A 23,147-nucleotide genomic window follows, 5' to 3' on the forward strand; every position below is an offset into this window, starting at 1 on the left:
ATTTATCCCAAAGACAAAAATTAAACAGGAGTAACTCGCAGCTTTCAAGGGTAGCTGTGACAGGCTAGTGCCACCTGGTGGGAAGCTCTTCTCCATCCCCCTTGCTCAGTTTCATCCTTCCTGTTCTATGTTCCAGCTTCCCAAGGGCAAAACAAGACAGCAACAACCAGATTAACACCAGACAAAGCAGCAAGGGCTGGGTAGCTCTTCCAGCTATTCAGACCTGGAGATTATCTTCCAGGTATAGGCCAGGTCTCCCAATACTTCAGTCAGCAGCTTCTCAGCTGTTGCATAGGTGAGACTGGATAGATGGAAGCTCATCTGTAAGAGGAATGTGTAGACCAACACCAACATACTCCACCACAACCTCTGCTCCTTATTGAACTGGCTTGCAGCTAACCAGGAAGCTTAAAATGAGAGGTACCATATTCCTCTAGAGGCTTTTGGAAAGGAGTTTATCTGGCAACAGTTCTTGCTCCTCACACTATTGACTCTGCTAGACAAGCACCTCAGCTGTACTGAGGCAACACGAGACAAGGCCAGGCTGATCCCCTTCACCACCTTCAACAGGTGGTAGGAACTAAGCCGACCAGTTTTGCCTATAACTGATGAGGGATTTGCACAAACTGCCCCTCCTGCAGGGTGGTCACTCCAACAGGAGGGTGACCAGCAGCCAGGCCAGGAACACTACCACCACACCCTGGGGACTGGAAAGGGACTTCTCCATAGATACATTTTGATCTCTTCTAGGAGCAGGAGAGCACAAAGGTCCCCCTGGATGAGAAACCTCCACTTTTAGGTCTGCACAAACAGCACTGCTGCAACCCCAGTTTGCCCATGCTGCTGCCTGCACAGAAAGGGACAGTGAGACAGCCAGAGCTACCCCAGCAGCCCCCTACAAGCCCTAAGGCTGCCTTCAGCTGCCCTAATGGCAAGACCTGAACCAGGACACTGCCAGCTCAGGACAAAGGAGGCAGAGCTGCTGACAGGCACACAGTTTCTAGCATGAGCCCTGGTTTGGTCCAATACCTCACCAGTTTGGCAGGATGAACAACTTCTACACAAAGATCCAGCAAAACAGTCAACCCCCAACAGAACCAACTCCATATAGGATATATTTATTTTTATACATTTAACACAGAGAGGACAGCCATTTTGATGGGAATCATTTTGCCCCGATGCAGAAGACATTCCGAGTCAGAGGGAACCTGCCACAGTCCACAGCTTCACTATTTCCAGCCTGCAGGAACACATCCTAGAAACGGATCCAGTACATGGCACTGCGGAGACGGTTGTAATCCAAGAGCTGTTCAATGGGACCTGAGTGAACAGAAGAAGAGTCAGTCACTGAAGATGTAGTCAAAATCCCTGTACAGTTTCCCTTGGTCTTTAAGCAGATGGTGGCAGAGCAGAGTTGCATACAATTCAGAACAGCTATGCACAAAACCAGGCAACTACAGCTCAAACTTGCATCAGGAAAACCAGCAGATACCACCTCCTGAGAGAGAAACTGTTACTTGTTTCCTGAGAATAAGCTGCTGTCTCATGCTGCTCCATAATACTCAGTACAGCTCCACATAAAGGTATGAAATACAGGGAGCCATCAAGTCATGGGAGATTCTGGTGAGTTCATTCCAACTTCCTCTTCAAAAACCCTCTAGTTTTTCCAAGCTGTTGTGCTTTGAACGCCAAAGGAAGCAGCTGCATGGAGGAGGGGAATCCACAACACACAGGAAGGAGGCACCAGTGCAGAGCTGAGCTGCTCAGGCAGGTTTTCTGAGAGGTATTTATCCTTGGCCAGACAGACATGCCAGAGCAGCACAGGAGGATGAGGTCCTTTCACTTCCCTTACATAAACCATCATGACCCCAGGGTAAGGACACCTGGCAGACATTGCTGGGCGGGCACCCAGCTCTGGGACTCCCAGCCTTAGTCAGGGCTGCACAGGCAGCAGAGGTGGGAGGACAGCCAGCAGCTCGCTGCTCTGTTCCTCCAGCACCTGCAGGTTTGATCTCCTTGGGCCTTGGCACAGCCCATGTGCAGAGACAGGAGGATACCAGCAAAGAACCAGGGGTTAGGAGGCCAGAACAGACACATGGGAAGTGCCTGCAGATCCCTTCCACTCAGCCCTTGACCCCTTCCTGCTTTCTGAGCTACCATGTACTACTTGTCACATACTACTCACCAACAGCTGCAATTGCCGGGCATTTGTCATAAATGTATTTACTGCAGACCTCTCTCACCATTCGTGCATCAACAGCCTGTAAATATCAATCAGGCAATTAATGACCCTTCTAGCAGACCTGCATTTCTCAAAGTTGGAAGCTACTGTGGCCCCATTATATGTCAAGATAATTAAAAAGACACTGTCTGCCCCCTGGAGACCATCTGCACCAACTGAACACCTCTTGTCTGTGAGGATGGCTAATGTTCTTCTGAGGGTAAAGACATGGCTGTCCAACATCTGAAGCCTTTCACAGGATAGAGTGGCTGAAGAATTACAAAAACTAGATGCTAGCCAAGTCTAGGGAAAACTGTTAAAGGAACTTCAATTTGTGCCGCTTAACACAGGTGTATTCCCTCTTTCCAGGATGCACTGAATCCAGCCACAGGGACACAGGATATACTACGTCTGTGTCAGAGACCCTGACATATTTGTATCAGTGTCAGTGAGCTCACAGCCTGGTCTCCAGGCAGCTTGACTAAGGGGTAAGCAGGACTCATGTTACTGCAGCAAACTAGGTCAGAAAACACCTGACACCAACCATGCTCAATGCCCTAACCAGAACAACTGGGTACCTACAGAAATTCTGGCATCCCATTCCTCCAGAGGGATACGGCGTCCGTAGTTCAAGAGATGGCTTCCAATATTCTCACACACTGGGGTAGTGCCTAGATGATGAAGAAGCCACATGGTCAGCATAGAAGAAAGCCTTCCAGAATTGCACAGCCTGATCATCAGTCAAAGCAGAGAGAAGCAACTCGAGCTGTTCAACAGCTTCTAACAAAGTACCACTGTAGTTAGCACTCCAAGCAGCAATACAGAGATTGCTTCACCAGTCTCCAAGGTGTTACAGAGCCAAGGCAGACCAGTTTGAGGGTCCCAATTCTAACTTCACCAGACAGCATGTTACCCACCCTTAGCCACAGAATTACCAGGTTACAGAGTCAGAGCTAGCCTGGAGCACAGTGGGCTGGGGTCAGCTGCTCTGACAGCACGGCAAGAGGAATGCAGAGCAGGGAAAAGGTAGCTTTTAGCAATGTCCAACAGAGCTCTGGCTCCCCAGAAGAGACATAAGCAGTAACCCTCTCAAAGCTGTGCATGGTCAATCCATAAACCAGAACATACCATCCAGCTGAGCCACCATGGCATTTCGGAGATAGTTCTTGGCTCTCTTCACCTCTGACTCTGTGGCACTAGTGCACAGACGCATCCTGGAGAGGAGATGGAAAGACTGCTAAAGCTCTTAAAGATGTTTGCTTGCTCAGACAAAGTGAATTCCTCATTTTTCCCAAGTCTCTGCAGAAATACGCTACTACCAACATCACTTGTCTTGCAGACTTGAGATTAATTTTTGATCACTGCAGAGCAGCTAAAAACTGGGGAGCACTGGACAGCAGGAGGAGAGAGAAAGAGCTCAAGCTTACAGGCAAGGGACATCACCCAGCAGGTGACATGCTGAGTTATACTCACAAAGGCCCCAGCAGCTCTGGTGCTGGCTGTGGCTGGCCCAGCAGACAGAGCTGGGAGCGGTTGCAGGGCGCTATCACAAGAGAAGGAAGGCGTGTCAGCTGTTCCCACGCATGGCAAGCTGCTCTGGAAACTGATGCTGAGAGAACCAGACAGTTCTACAGAGTCTGTTTGGACTCCAGCTGCGAAATCCCTCCCTCCTCTGCCAACTGCAACGTCTCTAGGGCAAGGGCTAACTCCATCTGCTCCAACCACAGCGCAGCTCGGCTCTGAACATCAGATGTAGCCTTGAACCATTAGTGGGGTATACACACATACAATAAGACAGACAGAAGGCCCCCAAACGCTGGCATGGTTCCAGCAGCAGGGCATTTTTCAGCCACAACACAACAGTCTGAAAGGCAGGAACTCTGCCTGCTTTGCTTAAAGTTTAACAAGACAATGGAGATATGCCTCTTAGGCACCTGGAAAAGCCTTGTCTCTAAGGAATGATCTCACTTGTATTTTAAAAAAAAGAGTCTCAGTGCTAATACTTGGAAGCATGAACAAAAGACCTGAAGAGCCCCAAGGAATTAAAACAGCTCCTCAAAAGCCACAGGCTAAGACATTACAGAAACCACTTCCAAGATCACTTAACCAGAAGCAGAGTTACCAATAAGTTCACAGACAGACAGAGCTCTCTGAAGATCTCATATGCTCCCCCCAGCAGCCTCCAACCAGAGGGTCAGATCTTAATCAAGAACTTCTGTCCCGGTTACACTTACCACTCCCCCTGAGCACAATACATCATATCATCTATGGACAGAGGATCGGAAACAAAATGGAAACCAAAGAGGCCGGTATCAGAGTAAGAGGTGTTGAAGGTCTGGAAGCTGTGGCAGAGATCATGCTCCACACAAAGCGTAGCAAGCCTGCTGGACTGATTCTGTAAATAGGGAGACACTGTCAGCCATTTCAGTCTCACTGATTCTGTGCAGCTCAAATTCTTTCCAACTGAGCTGTTTTCACAAAGACCACAGACAAGACAGAATAGAGTACTCTGCTGAAAGAGCTTAATTTAGACCCTTCATGTGGTCAACAGATGAAATTCACTGGTGGAAACGCCACCAACAATGGCCATAGTCCATCCAGGAAAACCATTTCCTTTTCCACCCACAGATGAGGAGCTGGTATGCATACCTTCCTAGGAGGGGGAGAAACTGGGAAGTGCAAGGTCTCCCAGCAGCAGGGGTTAGCACAGTTATACAGGCCACAGAGTTTCCAAATGAGAATGGATGCAATACTGGGGTTTTAAACAAGTTCCACTTGCTTTACAGGTGTAAGGTGAGCTCGCATCATGTGACTACAGAGTACTCTGCCCTGCTCCCATCACTGCTCCCACACTGGGTGGTTAGTTTGTAAGGGTAGGAATAAGCCGCTGAGAATTCACCAACTAAACCTCTCCCAAACTTAGTAGTGAAGGCCCATTTCATCTCCCAGCATCGTATCTCAAGGACGGTCCTGGATTAGCCTCAATTATACTTCTATCTTCCTTTCCAGACTCCTAATCCCTTCACACTTGGAAGCTGAAGCATGTTCAGCCAGGGTCTACAGAATATTCCATATTAAAAGGCTTCAGGCTCTCACTATCACACTCACAAGCCTCTTACCTTCCCACCTCCAAAGGTGCGGTCGTAGCGCCCAATGATGGCGTTAGCCACGTTGAGGACAATGTTGTCTGGATCAGCCCATCCTGGCCCCTCCACAGCAAGAGCAATATGGGCAACAGGCAGAGCATCATCTCTGGCACGGATCTAGGAAATCATCAAGGAGTGGGGGAGAACTGCATGAGCACTGTGGCTTTGTCTGCAGCCTGCTGCAATGCCAGGCTGACAGACTGGGGAACTTGGTTTTATCTCAGTGAAATGGTCTCAGGCACTACTGAGCACAAACCCGCTGCTCCAATGTGAATTTTCCAGCAGATGATGTGAGCAACTGCCTCACATTCCTAACGGATCTGGGTCCTATGTAAAACCCAACAAGCTCTGGCAATAAGGCCCAAAACCAGAACATGGGGGCACTACCAAAATGCTGAATCATCAGCTTCACCGAGACAGGCAAAGATTTTTTTTCCTCACAAAGGCAGTTACAACTGGTTTCACACTCATTCAGCAGTTTGGCAACAGCTCAGGAGCAGAACTTCACCTCGCTCCCCGTGAAGCGGCAGCGCGGGACGGCAGGCACCGCGTCCTCTTTGTATGCAAAGGGCACCCCACCAAAGTGCTGCTTAGCTGCATCCACCAGCTCCCTGTGGGAAATACCTGACAACGAGAAAGGAGAGACTTGCAGTCTTCATCAGCTGAATTTAACAAAATCATCTGGGTTTACATTACAGGTGTGTGACAGGGGGTTGATCGCCAGCTCGAAAATACCCAGGCTTCCCAGAACCACAAGGATCTAGAACTTACCTCCAGCAGCTGCCAGGACCATACGAGGTGCCTTGAAGTGAGTATCAACATACGAAGCCAGATCTGATCGAGTCAGACGCCTAGAAAGAACAGAGAGAGACCAGGTATATCAGCATCTCTGAGTGGAGGAATGAGAGGCTTAGGAGAAGCAAGTTCAGAGTGCAGAGACAGCAGTGATGTTGATACTCTTAATTTTGGGACACAACAGCTTTTAGAAGCAAGACTGCACTGTCTGTGCTTTCCCTGTGCTCCAATTCAGTAATGGAAAGCAGTGACCAAGACAGAGAGTTAAGGACAGACTTCAATACTTAACTAGAGAGCACTGACCCTGGTCCCTGTGCTACCAGCACCCTAAGGGGTGTGCACTGCTTTAACAAGCACCCTTAGCTCTTACTCTCTCCAATGGCATCTAACAGACAAGTATGGGAGAAGGTTCAACCTGCTTCTACCAACCTCAGTCTTGCATGAGGGGATCCTAAGGAAGAATGTGTGCAGCATTATGCTTCCACCCACCTCAACAGGGAGAACAGTCAGGACACAAGAAGCCCACAGGCACAGATCACCTCTGTGTACAGACCAGTTTCCAGTGCTGCCACCCCTACTGAGAAGCAGCAGTCATGCAACCCAAGGACTGAACCTATGGGCTGTGTACCACATCCAGCCTGTTGCTCACTTGATGTTCTCCGTGGTCCCCTCGACAGTGTGGGCCAGCGCAGTCCCCTGGAATGCAGTGGCATGAAGGTAGTCAAAGGTAACATCTGTCAGGTTGCTGTCCATTTCCTTCATCTCCTGAAGGATGACGCCACGTTCCTTCTCGATCTGCGACTCCTCCAGCGCACAGTTCTGCACAATGTCAGCCAGGAGCTCCACAACTGCAATGCATTTCCTAAGTTAGCAATCCCACTGCCTGACTGCCACCCAGTGCTGCTGAAAGGGGAAAAGACACACAGGCAGCAGGGCGGCTGCAAATGGAGTGAGCAACACATCATGCTGGGGAGGGGATGCAACACAACAGAGATGAGAACCACCCATTGCCACAGCACCTGAGAGGGACAAACAGCTCTGTTATAGCAATAATTCTCCAAGTCAGCTTGCCAAACATCACTGTCAGTGGACAGTGGGCAACAACAGCAGAAGGTCAGATGCTGGGCACTGTTGCAGAAACATGCTGAATCCTTACAGAGAGTTTGAGACATCTACAGCATAGCCCACATCTACAGCAGGGTCCACAGCTCTGCCTTGACTCATTGCCTCTGGACAAAACCCACCCAAAGAGGAGCCAGCATGAAGGAGTATGGAGCACAAGAGCTGCACTGCTAACTCCTGACACAGGAGCTGTTGCTGACATCAGCTTCTCAGCTCCATAAAACAAACCACAGACTACTGACCCTTTGCCTCTTGGCAACCTAGTGCAGCATGACATGGCAGTGCTCTCTTCATCTACCAAGAAGAACCTCCAATCTACAGCTCAGCCACAAATTAATTCCCTGGTCTGTTGTTAGGAAGGATGCTGGTGGGGGAGAAACACGAGCACATGCACTTGCTTCATCCTTAACCTCTGGATCAGACTTTGCCAGCTGGCCACCCTACCTTTGGGCATGTCCTTGGACAAGGCTTTTATGTAGTAGGCAGTCTGCTCACGGGAGGTGTACCCATTCAGGTGAGCACCCATACTCTCCACCTCCTTCTCAAAGGCAGCACAAGGACGCTTCTTCGTGCCCTAAAAGAAAACAGATAAACAGTTATGAAACACACAGATTTCCCTCCCAGGCAGAACTAAAGGAAAGGAACAATAAAGATCTAACCCAATAAAAACTGTCATATGATTCATGCAAACCAAGAGCAAGTGTAGAAAGTAAGACTTAAAACTTGCTTACTCTAGCTAAAGGATGGCTGAAGTGTATTTTTAAGGACTAATAAAAAACCAGAAGGAAGGAGAAGATTTACGTTAAAAGGCAACAGTGGCTGAAGACCAAATCAGTGGAAATAAACCAAGAATGAGTCTAAACCAAAAATAAGGTTTCTACCTATTGGAGCAGCAATATTCAGAAGCCAGAATAGGAGCAAAAACCTACAGAGCTCATCTCTTAAGGAGCAAGCCAGATGCTGCAGCCACTTGTGATAGCACAGACTGGACCCCAGTCAGCAAGTCCCAGGCTGAGATGCCTTCTGCTCCTGGGCTGTTCTGCAGATACATTTTTAAAAAAGAGCTGTAGGCTCTGATCTCCACTGGTCCACTAAGAAAACCAAATGGCTACAGGAAATGCTGCTTTTAGCTCTGCCTGCTAACATGAAGAAACACATCTCATAATGTGGTCCTGTATGTGTGCTACACAGTGGCTGGGACAGTCAGAGACAACTTTTTTTCGTTTAAGAGAGGAAATACCAACTAATAAATTTAAGCTGCCTTAATTCATGCACACTTGCAAGTCGCCCCATAATCAAAGGGAACTCAGATGTCCCGATTTACTCTCTCTTAACAGCCACAGCCTCAGAAGCAAGAGCACAAAAATAAGCAAGTATTTAGAATAGCTCTCCACACAATCCTGTGCCAGACCCAGAATCCCTCCTCACCTTAAAGGCCAGATGTTCCAGGAAGTAACCAGCCCCGTTGTTCTTCTCATTCTCATGGCGGCTCCCCACCCCGATCCACACCCCCACCTAGGGGCAAAAGCACAGAGCACACAGGTGACAAAAGAAAACAAACAGGATGCTCAAGCCTCATCCCACAAATATAACAACATGAACAGTAGGTTTGCTCCACAGGCAGTGCACACGTGGCACCAAAATAAAAAACAGCAACTTTTTCTTCTGCTTGTTTTTTTTTTTTACCCAGCAGCTTCATAAAAGCCTCTGATAGTTTTGCCAGAAATACAACTACTATCAGTCATTGACTGCTCATACAAACACTGTAAGACTGAGAAAATCTGTAGACCTTGAAACCTTCACTACAGACTTTTACAAGCCAGACTTTGACTTCTACTGCAACATTAATCCCACTGGTTAACAAAGAGAAGTTGTAGGGTCTCCATCAAAAGCTTTGGTTCAAACGCTGCTTTTGCAAAACCAGTTACAGCCCAGGCAAGGCTGATTGTTTCCAGTAAACCCTTAACCTGTATTAAACTTACCGTACACGTTGGCTGATTGGACTCCTCCGAAGCCACACGGAGCCCATTGTCCAAAGTGGTGACCTGGGTCTCAGGAATATTTTGGAGTGTCTGGGCATAGGTGGCAGCACCTCGGTTCCTTGTCAAAGTCAATAAAGCTGCCTAAAACCCAAACAAGTAAACGCTACCATCACCACTAACCACCACTAACCTCCTTCTGCAGGGCACAACCCCCGAGACAGACTGCTGGGCACAGGGCTAAGGCAGACGAGCTCTTTAACACCTTGGCCGGGGGGTTCTCCCGCACACCCTCACCCACCCACTCGCACCCAACCACTGGCTCACCGGAGGGCTGGAAACCCTCAGAAGCGCCAGAGCTTTCAGGAGGTCGAAACCGGCAGGGAAGGGCCCCGTGAAGCGCTCAAAGCCCAGTCCCCGGGCGAAGGAGGGGAGCGGACAGCAGGCCCCGGGCAAGCCCCACACCGGGCTCCGGGCGGCCCGCCCCTCAGGCCCCGCCGCGTCCCCGTGACCTTCCCGGCCGGCCGACAGGCTGGGCCCGGCAGCCCCAGCGCACCGCAGGGCCCCCCGCTAGCCTTGCCGGCCTCCCACCTGGCCGCCTGCCCCACCACCGGCCGCGGGGACTCACGGAAGGGCGCGGGCCCCGCAGCAGGGCCCGCCCGGCCGCGCAGCCCGCCCGGCAGACGGAGGAAGCCGCCATCTTGTCCCGGCCGCTGACCGACGGCGCGGGCCGCACTGCGCATGCGCAGCCCGGGGGAGGGGGGGGGGGGGCGCGGGGCGGGCAGGGGAGGGGTGTGGGCAGAGACGGCGCATGCGCAACGTGATGCGGGAGCGCGACGGCGCCTCCCGGTGGCGGGAGGGCGAGCGGGGGTCGCGGGGGTCCGGGGGGTCCCGGGGGGTCCCGGGGGGTCCCGGGGGGTCTCGGGGGGTCCCGGGGGCTCGGCCCTGCGGCGAGGTCTGGGGGAAAAGTGTCCGCAAAGGGCCAGAGGGATCCGGTGCACCCGCAGGGGGGCAGGCCAGGCGCGGAGCAGAGCCAGGGTGCAGCTGGGCGGCCGCGCCGCAGGTCGCTTTTATTGAGGAAGGTGCAGTCACACGGAGCCCGAGGAACGCGTGTCACCCGCGGCACCCGCGCTGCCGGGCTGCTGCCCCTTCCCGCAGGCCTGGCCCAGCAGGACGGGCCCGTGCCGGGGCTCCCGGCGTGAGGCCGGGCCGGCAGCGGCTCCAGCTTTCAGAGTCCGGAGGGGCCGGGGGGCGTGACAGGACCCTGAGGCCCCGGGGTGGGCGCGTTGGTGTCATGGGAGCAGCGGAGCCCTCCTCAGCCACCCGGCTCCTTGGGGAGGCGTTCTCCTCTCGCAGGGCTACATCCTGGTGCTGCGGTCCTGCTGCGGGGGCAGAGCGGGGGCTCGGCCGGGCTGCCCCCCCGCCGCGCAGCCGGGGCTGGGCTGGGGCCGGGCGCTCAGCGGGGCCTGGCGCAGCTCCCTGCCGATGTGGACCACGGCGTCGTGCACCGAGGGGAAGAAGCAGTGCTTGGTGATGGCCGAGCTGAAGAAGTTGCCCCGCTCCAGCTGGGCGAGGACAGGCACTGGGTGGAGGGAGAAACATCTAAAGCTGCGGCACCTGGCTGAGCCCACCCCCCCACACACACACACAGAGCCCCCCCGTACGCTGAGGGGGTACTGAGGCTGTCACCAGGGATCCAGCTGCCTGGGCAGGGGCTGCAGGGCTCAGACTGGATCCCTGGGATGACCTGCAGCACCTGTCCCCTGAGGAAACCCTGGGGTTGGGGACACCATGGAGGTCTGTGTCCTGAAGGGTGGGTATGCCTGACAGGAGCTGATGGTTCTGCACAGCCTCCTCACCTGAGCAGCAGGCAATGAAGACGTTCACTTCTATCTCACCGAAATCCCTGAAGATCTGCGAACGGCAGAAAATTCATTTGACCCGGGAAGAGGGAACAGGCAGCAGCCACCAGGCCACCCCGCAGGGCCCTGGGGGCGTCCCCAGTGGCACTGCTGGCCCCCTGCTACCCTGGCCCCTTACGTTCTTCAGGATCTTGATGGAGACAGTGTCAACAAAGCTGACAGGGCTGAAGTCCAAGATGACAGAGTGGAAGCCAGGCTGGGGCAGCCCCAGGGTGCGCAGGGTGGGCTCGGGGGGGGTGCCGCCCTCTGCGTCGCTCAGCTCGATCACTGCCACCCCTGGGCCGTTCTGCCCATCCTCTGCCTTCTGGGGGAGGGAAGGAGACCCAGCCTCACTGCACAGGACCTGGCAGGGGCCAGGCAGCGTAACCTCCCCTTGGTCTGCCCTGCCCCATAGCGCAGTGGGGTCTGGTGAGGCTCTGGGCGCTTTAGGGCATGGGCAGTGGGTGGCCCTGGGAGTGGGCACCTCACTTGCACCTTCACCCACTTTTGGGCTCTTTCCTGGTTCCTCAAGACCCACCCCTCTCCCCAGTGACCCTCTTCAGAGCTAGGCTTAATAGCTGGCGCCAGGTCAGCCTTTGTTCTTACTCTTAATTCTGATTAACCCACCAAATGGCTAATGACTCACTGATTCCACCATCTAATCATTAACAGCCCAGCTTTCCCTGGAGCCGACCTTGTCCCCACCGACCTTGGGTGTGAATCCGTGGCCCAGATCTGCCCCATTGCCTTTTCTCACCCAGTGCCCACAGACTGAACTGGGAGCCCCACAGGCCACCAAGCCCAGCAAATGCCAGAGCCAGTCAGGGCCATGGCGCAGGATGGCATGGGAAGGGTCCCCACAGCAGGGAAGCACCTTTTTCCTCTTTGCCTTCTCCTTCTCTGCTTTCTTCTGTCGTTTCTTCAGCTTCTTGAGGGCCTTCTTCTTCTTCTCAATCAGGCGGTCCACGTCGATACCACTCTGCAAAACAATGCAACCCTGTGTCCCCAGGCACTCCCCCTCCACCCCCGTGCTGGCAGGCAGGGGGCATGGGGTACACCAGCAGGGAGGCTGATGGGTCTCCTACCTTCTTCTTCAGGGCATCAGCATACAGCTCCACGTTGGCAAAATAGAGGGTGGAGGAGGAGCGGAAGATCTTCACACCAGGGATCTCCTGTGCCTGGGGACAGTCAGGAAGGGTGCTACCCCAGGGACAGAGCTCCCTGCTCCCCTCCCCCAAATTCCTCCCTTCTCCTTTCCCCACTGAACAGCCCCTGGGGGTGCTTCAAGATGCGTCCCCATTGCAGGCAGCTCTTCTCCCACTCCCTGCTGTGGTTACCATCTCGTATTCAGCCACATCCCTGTAGACTTCGGTGTCGGAGATGCGTCCCAGGATGGAGTAGTGGGGGCTGCAGGAAGCAGAGCAAGGGGCTGAGGTCACCACTGGCTTCCCCTGCCCTCGGGATGTGGCACCAGCTCCCAGCCCCAGGGTACTCACAGCTGTGTGCGGAAGATGACGGTGAGTAGCCCGAAGGCCACTGAGGCCCCCAGGCCAATGTCCAAGTTCAGTGTGAGGGTGGCCACAAATGTCACGATCCAGACTACCTGGAGGGGGGACATGGTCACTGTCATCTTGTGAGCCCCAGGAAGGGTGGAAAAACCCTCTCCAGGGACAAGGGGTGGTCTGTGCCTTACCAGGTCCACCCGGTTAGACTTCCAGAGCGTGCGGAGGTCTTTGAACTGCTTGAACATGCCCTTGAGGTTGACGATGATGATGGCAGACAAGATGGCCTAGGAGAGACGTCTCTGCTGCCATGAGGATGCTGAGAACATGTTTGGGGGGGTCTTGGCTGTTCCCACACCACCTCACCATAGGACAAGCACAGGGGTGGGACATGACATGGATGCTGTGAGGCCAGATGTACCTTGGGCAGGTCCCGGAAGAGCTCTCCGATCTTCAGGATGGTCACCAGGATGACCAGAGATGCGATGACACCAGCTACCTGAGGATTGAGAGCAGGATGACGGAAGTGAGCCCCCTGCTACTCCTTGTGCTCTTTGTGCCCTGGTCCAGCCCCGCAGAGGGAGGCAGCACCCACCTGGCTGTTGCCCCCTGTGCTCTCCTGCACCAGGCTCCGTGACATGGAGCAGCTGATGGCAAAACACTGGAAGAAGCCTCCCAGGAAGTTGCAGAAGCCGAGTGCGATCAGCTCCTGCAGGGACAGAGCAGGGGTGGGGCAGCACCATGCCATCCCCTAGCTGCAGGAGGTACAGGCTTTGTCTTCACCCAGGGAAGGGCCCCTGTGTGTTGGAGCATCACCTGGTTGCTGTCCACTTTGTAGCCATGCTTCAGGGCAAAGATCTTGCCCAGGGAGATGCAGATGGCATAGCCCACCACAGCAATGGCAAAGGCATTGCCCACCACCTGCCCAAAGTAGCTGAAGTTAGGGACCACGGGCGGCTTCAACCTACAGCCAAGACAGGGAGATGGGGCTCAAAAGGGGGATCCCGTGAGAGGTGTGGAGACCCAGCACAGCCACCCTTACCCCAGCCCTGCTCACCCGCTGGGGATGTTGCCCACCACGGAGATGCCAAACTTGGCGTTCAGGTTGACACCGTAGGAAATGCCGGTGGAGATGATGATCTGGGGGAGGATGGCTGGAGTGAGGCAGGGCCTTCCTGCTCCAGGACCATGGTGGGAGGAGGATGAGGGGATGCATGCCTTGGAGCTGCACTTGCCAAGGCACCCCATTCAACCCCTCCCCACCCTGCAGGGGACAGGACCACCCATGGCTGCATCCCACAGGGAGCTGGAGAAGCTCTGGGTACCGTGAAAAGCTCGATGGGGATGGGCATGGGCAGCTTGGAGGCAAACTTGTGATTGAGCTCTTTCACAATTAAGATGGCCACCATGGCAATGATGGCTGTCACCAAGGTGCCAACGTTGGTCTCTGGCAGCTTCCGGCAGATCTCAATGAAGGTCTAGAGGAAGCAGGCAGAGGGAACAGGCTTAGGAAAGCAAATGTTTCCCTCAAAGATTTTTGGGGACCTGTGCCCCACAGACAAGTGCTCAGGGGGCCCCAGGGCAGCAGCAAACCCAACTCACAATAAATAGTGAGAGCGGCCCTGAATGCTCAGCCAGGGAGACACCAAAGACGTTCTTGAGCTGGGAGACGAGGACATGCACGGAGGCAGCGGTGGTGTAGCTGCGCACTAGTGGGTCTGAGAGGTAGGTCACCACAAAGCCAAACTGCAGGAGACCCAGGGCCACCTGGAAGGAAAGATGGCAGGAGGATTGTCCTGCAGCCATGGGGCATCATCCCTCTCTGTTCCATCCCTTACCTGGAAGATGCCCGTCAGGACAGTGATGGTGGCCACCAGCTCCACCCTGGCAGCATCACGCCGTTCCTCATTGACCATCGTCATGTTTGTGCCATTGACAAACTCCAGGAAGTTCTCACTGGGCAGCAGGGAGTCGGTCAAACTGCCGATCATTACGGAAATTACGGCAAAGGGACCTGGGGACAGGCAGGGTGTGGGCAGGGAACCCAAGGTCAGCACTGAGACCTCTCTGAGGTCCACAGGCATTCGTCCCCTTGGGCCAGGTTCAAAGCACACCCACTGTGCTTTGGCGAACCATCTTCCTGGTGGAACAAGTTAAAGGCAAGGTACACGCCCCCCCCCAGCCACTGAGGTGGCAATGCTATGCCACTGATGAGGTCTCATCACTCTCATCCCCACTCCCTCCCCACCATCCCTGCAGGAGCATGTGGTCCCTAAGCTCACCTACGGAGTTGTGCCTGGACGTTCCAAAGAAGAAGTAAAGGAAGACAGGGTAAAAGGAAGAATAGAGACCAGTGACAGGCGGCAGCCCGGCCAGCAGTGCGTAGGCAAGCCCTGGACGTGGTGGAGAAGGGAGACATGTCATGGATGGCCAAGCCCTGGCCCCCCTCCTGTGGGGAGCCCCCAGCAGCCTGGGCATGGCATCACTCACCCTGGGGCAGGTGCATGATGCCCACACTGAAGCCCGAGGCGATGTCCCCTGGGAGCCAGTCCTTGACTGGGTAGCGGGGCAGCCAGCGCAGGAAGGGCAGGAAGCGGAAGAGCAGGGACTTGGCAGCAGAGGCTGAGCATCTGGTGGGGAAGGGGCAGGAGCCAGGGCTGAGCACAGGCACAGGGGCTTGGGGATGTCCGTGAGGGTGGATGGGGCCCCATGGGAAGGAATGGGTCTTGTGGGACCCCCAGCTCCATCCACTGGGGCCAGGTGTCCCTCCAAGCAGGAAAACAGTGTGGATGCAGTTGTTTGGGCTTGGGAGAACCTACCCTGGGGGCTGCACTGTGTCTGCTGCAGGGACTGGGACAGCCAGAGCCTGGCTTCCCATGGCAGTGGGGCTAGGGTGGATGGTGCCTGGCGGGGTCTGGGCACATTCCCCCGATGGGCACAGTCCTACCTGGTCTTGTGGAGACAGCCACTCAGCAAGGACTTGTTGGGAGGTTTCCGCCGTGCCACCTCCTCCAGGTCAGCCTCACTCAGCACCTTGTGCGGTGCCCGGTGGCTCAGGACCATCTCTGCCTCCATGGCCACCCGGCCCTCCTGTGTGCCAGCCCACTGCAGGGAGATGAGGGACAGCTCAGCCACATCCCCGTGGCCAGGAGCACCTGGCACACTAACCCACCCTACAGCCCCTCCTGCATCCCGGCTTGCCCCGGGAAGCCAGTCCTTCATTCCAGGAGTGCAGGAGCAGCCTTAGGCCTGGGGTGAGCCCAGTTCAGGGCATCCTGATGCAGCGAGAGCAGCTCGGGACAGAGAGAGGCAGGCAGGGAGGGAGCTGAGGCCCCGGCAGTCAGCGCTGCCCCCTCCTGCCCCGCACCAGCCCCATCCGACCCTCCTGGGTTGCTCGGGCTGCTCCAGGGGCTCCCCCTTCGCAGGACCCCCCTCGGTGCCAGCCACCCCTCTCCTCCACGTACCACCGCGCAGCCGGGGCAGAGAGCCAGCACGGCCGCGGAGCAAAGCCCCGGCCACCCCACAACCCGCTCCGTAGACTTTGTCCCTTTACACATGAGGGGAGCAGGAATGCCAGCCCCCGGCGAGCGGCAGGAACTCGCCACCTCTCCAACGGCGCCCTCCTCAGCCCCCCGCGCCGCAGAGCAGGGCTGAACCGGAGGAGTGAAGCTGGGACAACGGGACTGAGGCATCTCCGTAGGGATTCACAGCCTGGCCTTCCTCGGGGCTGGAGCTGAGAGCTGGCACCATCCTACTGGATCTCCCCTGGCCGGTGGCCCTGGCCGGTCCCCAGCTGTTCACCACTTGCCCCCAGCCCTCCTACCTGCTGTGCACAAGTTGGTCCGGAGTTGCCAGCCAGCTGCACCTTCTGCTCCCTCCCATTTATTAATACCTGCCTGTGATCTTTGAGACACCGCTCCCTGCTTCCTGCCCTCCCTCCTGCCCCTCCAAGGAGCTGCTCACTTCCCAGCCTGGCTGCTGCATGGTACCTGCCATGCTCCCCTGCTGCCCTGTCGTGCTGGGTGCCATGGCTGTGGCAGGCTCAGGGCTATCACCACTATCCCCAGGGCCATCCCATCCTGGGGTCTGTCCTGGCCAGTCTCAGCTCCTGGATCACAGAAATGCCCATGGTGCTGCTGTGCCCCACCAGCCGTGCTGGGCACAAGGCAGGAGTCTTCTTGCTGCTGGGCACATCCTGGTTGCCCGTCCCCTGCCAGGAGCTGCTGGGTGCTCACCTCCCTAGGGCACTGTTCAGGGTCCTGCCATCACCCTCCTGTGCCTTCAAGGCTCCTGTGTGTGTCCGTTCCCACCACTACCACCACCACCAAGGCGTCCTGGAGCAGGACCTGTGCCTGGGGCAAGGAAAGTTACCCGCAGCCTCCAACCACGGCATCTGGATTATTTTCCACAGGATCCCACTCCTGCTTACCTGCTGGAAGCTGGTGTGCTGTGCCCTGTGGACTGCCCCGTTCTCCCACAGCATGCGCAGATCCAGCTGTTATCTTGTTCCAAAGGTCCCCAGCAGGCACTGGGGCCCCGCATCACACCTTCCTGGACTCCACCATGACCTGGTACCACCATTGGTTTCAGAGCATTTCTGAGTCACATTTGGCCCCAGGCCCATGGGGACACAGCCGTGGAAATCCGGGAACACATGGGCTGGCCTGACTGGTGTCAGGGTGTGGGGTGACGCCAGCGGGCAGGGCAGGATGGGCAGAGCAGGGCACGTGCCAAGGAGTTCCAGGTGCCCTTGGTGGTGGGATGGGGCTGGTGACTGTCACAAGTGGTGACACTCAGGACTATGCTCTCCAGAGTCAGAGCAACTCATCCCCATTCCCACTGGCTGTGTGTGAGCCAACCCATGGCCACCTTGGCTGTCCCCATGGTTGCATGACCTGTGTTCCACAGCAGCCACATGCAGACTCCTTGGCTGCATTTCAGCAGTGGGGCTGAGCTTGCCACTCTCAGCCTCTGCCACATCCCCAGCCCCACACTGTGCCACTCCCAAGCCCAGCAGTCCCACCATGGCCAGGTAGCCACACGCCAATCCCAACACACGTGCCCGCATGCAGCCTCCCCATCATTTATCTGCTTCTGGCACAGAAGCAGAGGCCATCTCAGAGTTCCTACTTGGTAGCACCTGATAACACCTGTTGCCATTTACAGCCTCCTTATTGCCCTTCCTGGTCCCTACCCCGCACCACTGCTTCCTGCACCCCAGCCGTGGCCTCCCACAGCTCCCTGGGCTGACTGCCCTGCCCATAGCTCCCCCCACAACCACCCCAGCCTCCTACCAGCTCTCCCTGGCTCCCCAGCCAGCCTTGGGAAGGGCTGCAGGACACAACTGCAGCTCCTGGCACTCCCAGGGGGCTGACATGACCCCCCATTACTCAGAGAGGCAGGGGAGGCCAAAGGGATGGTTGATGGCCCCCCCTTGCTCAGCGTGCCTGGGATCAATACTGCTCTTTGCTCACCTGCTCTTTCTCCTCCAACAGCAAGGAAGGGAGGCATAGAGAGCACCAGGATCATGCTCTTCTCCTCACGCTCCCTTCTGCTTCTCCACAGCCTGGATGGGTCACACTGCCTTTGGACGGTGGATTTTCTTCCCTTGGCCTCGCTCAGGCTGCTGGCTGTGGGTGCCAGCTGCTGCCACTGCAGACCTGCCAGCCAGGGCTGGGGCCAGCAGGCACTACCACAGCCAACCTCATCTCTGGGTAAACTGGCCTGAACACAGCCAAGCTCAAGCAACTGGCAGCACCTGAAGTGCCTGTTACCTGAAGCTACCTCTCCCTGGACCACAGGGACTGCCCTTCATCCCAGGAGCTGGCTGTGAGCTTCTGCCCCAGCCCCCTCCCAGCATGGCCCCAAGCCCAGCGCTGCACCTGCACCTCCCACCACAGACATGTACCCTGAGCCCTGGGCAAAGGGAAACAGTGGAGGCAAGCACCATTTTATAGACTTTTATTTCCAAATCTGGCGCTTCCATGATACACTTTTACACAGCCAGAGGGGAAGCGTGGGCATCTCCCTGTGCCCTGCCCACAGCATCGGGAGATGGAGAGAGGAAAAAAATACAACCAACCAAATCCCCCAAAGAAACAAACCCAACCCAAAGAGGATGCTCCCCAGAGCCCAGGCCACAGCACTACAATCAGGGACCAAGCTGCAGACTGACTCCTGCTTCTTGACCAGCCCAGCTCTGTGGGGAGAGCCACTGGCTCTGCTGCTCTTTTCTTTTTTGGCACTTGTCACTTGCTCTCCATTTGGCATCAGCACAAAGAGCCCCATGCCCAATTTGGCAGATATACGGGCACTACAGCACAGCAGGGACAGAACCCCAGGACTCTGGTGCTGGTGCTGCACAGCTGGAGAGAAACATGTAAACGAGCCTGTTCCTGAAGGCAAAGACAGACAGCATGGAGAGGCCTGGCTGCTCCCAGCACATGGGGCCAGCAGGCTTTCCCTCTGCGTGGTATGTAAACATCTCAGCAGGCCCTTCCCTCCCCATTCCTGGGAAGACAGCAGTGAGCCTGCCTCATCAGGGCTGTGCCAGGGGCAGGCAGCCCCCACCAGGCCCACAGCATCCCCATCACCCCAGCCCTTCTGTTCTCCCCACGCTCTTCCCACTGACTCAGGGATGCAGCCAAGAGGCCTTGGCCTCCCTGGGGGCCCAGAGGACAGCAGAGCCCTCTCATGTAAACATGCCAGGCTAAGCTGCAGTAAGAGGCTAGGGCAGTGTGGTAGTAAGGCAGGAAGGAACGTGCTGTCACACAGCCCCAAAAGCACCACGGGGGAAGCTGAGCAGAGGCACCAGGCTTGGCAGGTGAAAGGGAGCGTGCCGGCCCCCCAGGCCGGCTGTCCCTGGCCTGAGGCTGGGGTAGGCACAGAGGAATGTCACCTCTCTGCAGGGACAGTGGGAGCCCAGGGCCAGGCCCCTGGCCAAGCTAAGAAATCAACAGGCCTGAATTTCCAGAGAGGGCCAAGTGCCGTTTACCTCCGTCTCCCAAAATCCAGGCCACTCTGAGCTGGGGTCCTCTGCCAGACAGAGCACAGGGATGTGTGCGTATGTAGGCAGAGCCTGCAGGGAACCAGCCAGATACAACTTCTGTCCGCAATGCTGGACCCCAAGACTAGAGCCACATCATCTTCCTGCAGACACCAATCCTCTGCAGGTTGAGCAATGGCTCTGAGAACAGCCCAGCCAGCTGCTGAGGGTCATCCAACACCTTGCCCAGAGAGCCACAAACCAACAGAGGTTTGCTCTACAACAGGCAGGTTAAAGAGCACAACACAGAGTGGGTAACAGCACAGTGCTCATTTGGTGAGAAGAGAAAACCAGTACTTGTAGGAGCAGGACTGCACCAAACAGCAAAGCTTGTTTCCTCCCATAGCCAGTCCCTACTGCCAAATTTACTGCCCCACTTGCTTGTGCTCCCACTGGCACATAGCCCTGGCTCCTGGGTGGGGACAGCCCCAAGGGGGGTCCCATAGAGGGGAGAGGGAGACCTGGCTGAGGGACACCAGGCAGGAGGATGACACTGAGACTCGTGTGGAGCTGCACGGTGGGAGGGTGAGAGGGGCAGCAGGACCAGCTGCCTCACAGTGGGGATGGAACAAAGCAGTGCTGGCAAAGCCATAAGGGCTGCCTGGCACTGTCTCTCCAGTCCACTGGGATTGCAGTCCCTGCTACCCCCAGGGAACGTGGCAAGGGGCTGTTGATGAAACAAATGCTCCAGGTCCTGGGAATAGACCATCCGTAAAAATAACCATAGAAATTTCTCTTTTCTCTGATTACAAAGATACAAAAAGGTAGAAAACCCTCCCCTGCCCCCATGTCCTGGGCTCTCTTTCCATCCCCCTGCCCATGCACACACACGCACACCCTGCGTACCAATGGGTCGCAGAGGAGGAGCTCAGCCCCAGGGGTCAGAGACGCCAACCCTCACTCGAGCAGTACCTGTCACACCGGGCAGGTGACAGGGTCACGGTGGCAGCCGAGAGCCTGGAGGCTCCTGGCAGTGGGTGGTGTGGGCTGCTGGCCCCTCAGCCTGGAGGGCAGGGGAAGGCAGGGGCAGTTTTGGGCCTCTGACCACCATCAGTTCTGGCCTCTGCCCCCTGGGGACACCAAACCTCAGCTGGCAGTGCCTGGTTAGGCGAAGGGCCCTGCTTCTTCTGTTTCTCTTGCAGACAGCTTCAGCCCCTCAGGAATGGCCCTCGTTTCTTGTTATTCTTCTTGGAGGAAAGAAAAACAGTGTTAAGCTGTGACATCTCCCCTGAGCCCCAGCTGCCTCCCCCAGCTATGCCAGATGGGGACAGGGCAGAAACCCACTGTGTCAGGACAGGAACAACTGTCTTCAGGGAACAGGAAAGATGGGATGGGATAGCAGAAGTATGAGCAACGAGCAGAGCTGGAGGGGTAAAAATGACAGACTGGGACAGCGTCCCTGGGGAGAAACCTGACTGAGGCAGGCAGGGATCCTGTAGGACTTGGGCCTGCCTGGCTCTCACACACCACGGCTCGTTGGGACCTACAGGCAGCACCAAGCAAGGGGGCCAGACATGAGGTCAGCCTGGCTGCACAAAACATCTTCCCTGAGCCCCCCCAAGCCACCAGTGAGGGCCATCACTTCTGGCAGAGCAGGCAGACTCAGACACCGTAATGTTTCTGCTCTTGTGGCACTGCAAGTGCCTGAAGCTGTCACACAGGAGGATTCTCTCTGGTCACTATTCAGGACCAGGAGACACCTGCCACTCACCCCAGGGGCTCACCCTTGCACAGCCCTCTCCCCCCAAACCAAACTCCCTTGGGGGAGAAGCCAGGCAGCTGGAACACGCACAAGACCAGCTGAACAAGGCCTGCCTGAGGAAGGGGACACACTTACTCTGAGTCTGGTGACAGCTCTGAAATGCTGTGGGAGGTGGTGGAGCAAGGTGTTGAGGGGCACATTGCGGAGGGCGTTGAGGTCTGCATGGCAGAAGGGGTGGCAGTGGTCTGGGGGCCTGAAGGCGTGCTGGAGGATTGCACCGAGGACAGGACAGAGGAGTTAAAAGAAGCAAGAATGGAAGAAAGGATATCTAACTGTTCAGTGGAAGGATGTCGGCTGGGAACGGCCTCCAGGTTCTCTCTAGAAGGCTGTCTCCTCGACAGTGGCTCTAGGCTTTCCCTAGACAGCTGCCTCCTAGAGAGGCTCCCCAGGTTGTCCTGTGAGGGATGCCTGCTAGGCACTGTGTCCAGAGGCTCTCTGGAATTAGATCTTCTGGAGAGAAAGTCTAGCTGCTCCCTTGAAGTTTGTCTAGCTGATGCTAGCTGGTCCCTTGAAGGCTGTCTTCTAGAAAGCAAATCCAATTGTTCTCGAGAAGTATCCCGACTTGGCAACATGTCTATTTGGTCTCTGGACACTTGCCTACTTGGCAACGTGTTTAGCCACTCTCTAGAGACTTCTCTTACTGGCCCACAGTCTATCTGCTCTCTTGACCCAAATCTGCAGGGTAAAGTGTCAAGGTGGTCCCTGGAGCCCTGCCTCCGTGGCAGCGTGTTCCCGTGATCTCTCTGACTGGGCCTAGCAGCAAGTAGATCCAGGTTTTCCCTAGACCCGTGTCTGCTCGGGATACTTTCCAGGTGTTCAGAAGACCCATGCCTACTGGGAATAGTGTCCAGTTCCTCCCTGGACCCGTGTCGGCTGGGCACAGCTTCCAAGCACTCTCCTGAGTTGTGTCTGCTCAGCTGCTCCCGGGACATCTGTCTCCTCATCAGCATGTCAAGCTGCTCCCGTGACGAATACCGGCTGGCTGGCTGTGACAGACTGCCTGCCCCAGAGTAGATCCTGCCGTAGGAAGCAGCAGGGACAGCCCTGTGACCCAGTGTGGAGGTCCTGTACCATGTCAGCTCGTTGGTCATCCTGCCAACGGATGGCAGGCCTTGGAGAGTCGCAGGATACTGAAGGCGGTTCTTCAAAATCCCTACACCAGACAGAAAGAGAAGTCAAATCTCTGTCTAACAGTGAAAAGAGCACGGAAGATGGGGGAGAAAAACCATACCTCCCCAAGGACATGACAAGATGGATCTGATGCTGAGCCTTTTCAGGGTCAAGTCAACCTTAGACAGGCAAGACCACCCTTGCCTGCTGGCTCCAGATCATTACCTTTTCTTTGCCGTTGGGTCTGGGTGAGGGAGTTCTCATCCCCGCTGGTCAAGGCCAGGTCCGGCTGATTATTGTTGGCTGCATCCTTGTTGATGTCAAATCCCAGCTTCCGCTCAGAGCCCCACTTCTGCAGGGAGCAGGGGTGAACTTCACACTCGCCCAGAGCTGGCCAGTATGACATGAGGTCGTTGCCATCCACATCTAGTGAAGGACACAGCAACACAGGCCCAGGGGAAGAGGGAGAGAATACTTCTGTGAGAGGCAAACGAAGCCATCGCAAGACATGTCCTGGCCCCCAGGGACCTGAGCTCACCCTCTCCCCCTGCCAGAGCTGCCAGG

At 55.9% G+C, this 23,147-nt stretch overlaps 3 protein-coding genes across 5 annotated transcripts in view; all 3 read right to left on the reverse strand.

Annotated features, from left to right (window-relative positions):
• Window positions 1–1,102: 1,102 nt before the first annotated feature.
• LOC127388471 (cytochrome b-c1 complex subunit 1, mitochondrial) lies at window positions 1,103–10,004 on the reverse strand. The gene is made up of 13 exons (XM_051627993.1): window positions 9,892–10,004; window positions 9,267–9,407; window positions 8,713–8,799; window positions 7,729–7,858; window positions 6,812–7,010; window positions 6,139–6,218; window positions 5,876–5,991; window positions 5,341–5,484; window positions 4,456–4,616; window positions 3,350–3,435; window positions 2,804–2,892; window positions 2,186–2,261; window positions 1,103–1,320 (listed from the first exon to the last, which is right to left on the reverse strand). The coding sequence occupies exons 1-13, from the start codon at window positions 9,961–9,963 to the stop codon at window positions 1,256–1,258; spliced, it is 1,446 nt and encodes a 481-aa protein (XP_051483953.1). The 5' UTR covers window positions 9,964–10,004; the 3' UTR covers window positions 1,103–1,255.
• Window positions 10,005–10,516: 512 nt separating this feature from the next.
• Window positions 10,517–15,741, reverse strand: SLC26A6 (solute carrier family 26 member 6). Of its 2 annotated transcripts, none has more exons than XM_051627992.1 (18): window positions 15,614–15,741; window positions 15,157–15,296; window positions 14,949–15,059; window positions 14,505–14,680; window positions 14,269–14,433; window positions 13,992–14,144; window positions 13,724–13,806; window positions 13,483–13,630; window positions 13,262–13,375; window positions 13,088–13,165; window positions 12,858–12,953; window positions 12,661–12,767; window positions 12,502–12,571; window positions 12,250–12,342; window positions 12,039–12,143; window positions 11,304–11,480; window positions 11,123–11,177; window positions 10,517–10,845 (listed from the first exon to the last, which is right to left on the reverse strand). In XM_051627992.1, the coding sequence occupies exons 1-18, from the start codon at window positions 15,739–15,741 to the stop codon at window positions 10,622–10,624; spliced, it is 2,223 nt and encodes a 740-aa protein (XP_051483952.1). In that variant the 3' UTR covers window positions 10,517–10,621. The 2 variants fall into 2 exon arrangements, with proteins under 2 accessions (XP_051483952.1, XP_051483951.1); XM_051627991.1 differs by having other exon boundaries at window positions 11,304–11,489.
• A 2,870-nt stretch (window positions 15,742–18,611) lies between these two features.
• CELSR3 (cadherin EGF LAG seven-pass G-type receptor 3) overlaps window positions 18,612–23,147 on the reverse strand; it is a 31,278-nt gene continuing 26,742 nt past the window's right edge. The window contains exons 33-35 of one of the 2 annotated variants that reach the window (XM_051627986.1): window positions 22,809–23,009; window positions 21,549–22,626; window positions 18,612–20,895 (exon numbers count right to left, since the gene is read on the reverse strand). In XM_051627986.1, the coding sequence (XP_051483946.1) occupies window positions 20,868–20,895; window positions 21,549–22,626; window positions 22,809–23,009 (1,307 nt within the window). In that variant the 3' untranslated portion in view covers window positions 18,612–20,867. Of the gene's footprint in view, window positions 20,899–21,548; window positions 22,627–22,808; window positions 23,010–23,147 lie in introns of both variants that reach the window. The other variant, XM_051627984.1, reaches the window with a different exon arrangement.

This window comes from Apus apus, chromosome 9, assembly GCF_020740795.1.
Source record: "Apus apus isolate bApuApu2 chromosome 9, bApuApu2.pri.cur, whole genome shotgun sequence".
NCBI lineage: Eukaryota > Metazoa > Chordata > Aves > Apodiformes > Apodidae > Apus > Apus apus.

Excerpts from the sequence above, each read along its gene's own strand:
- LOC127388471 (XM_051627993.1), bottom strand. The coding sequence starts at position 9,963 with ATGGCGGCTTCCTCCGTCTGCCGGGCGGGCTGCGCGGCCGGGCGGGCC. Across the intron at positions 8,800-9,266 it reads CCAATCAGCCAACGTGTACG|GTGGGGGTGTGGATCGGGGT; the intron begins GTAAGTTTAATA and ends TTTTGCCCCTAG. Across the intron at positions 1,321-2,185 it reads CCCGGCAATTGCAGCTGTTG|GTCCCATTGAACAGCTCTTG; the intron begins GTGAGTAGTATG and ends CTGTTCACTCAG.
- SLC26A6 (XM_051627991.1), bottom strand. The coding sequence starts at position 15,741 with ATGGAGGCAGAGATGGTCCTGAGCCACCGGGCACCGCACAAGGTGCTG. Across the intron at positions 14,145-14,268 it reads GGCCGCTCTCACTATTTATT|ACCTTCATTGAGATCTGCCG; the intron begins GTGAGTTGGGTT and ends TGCTTCCTCTAG. Across the intron at positions 13,166-13,261 it reads GCACAGGGGGCAACAGCCAG|GTAGCTGGTGTCATCGCATC; the intron begins GTGGGTGCTGCC and ends CTCAATCCTCAG.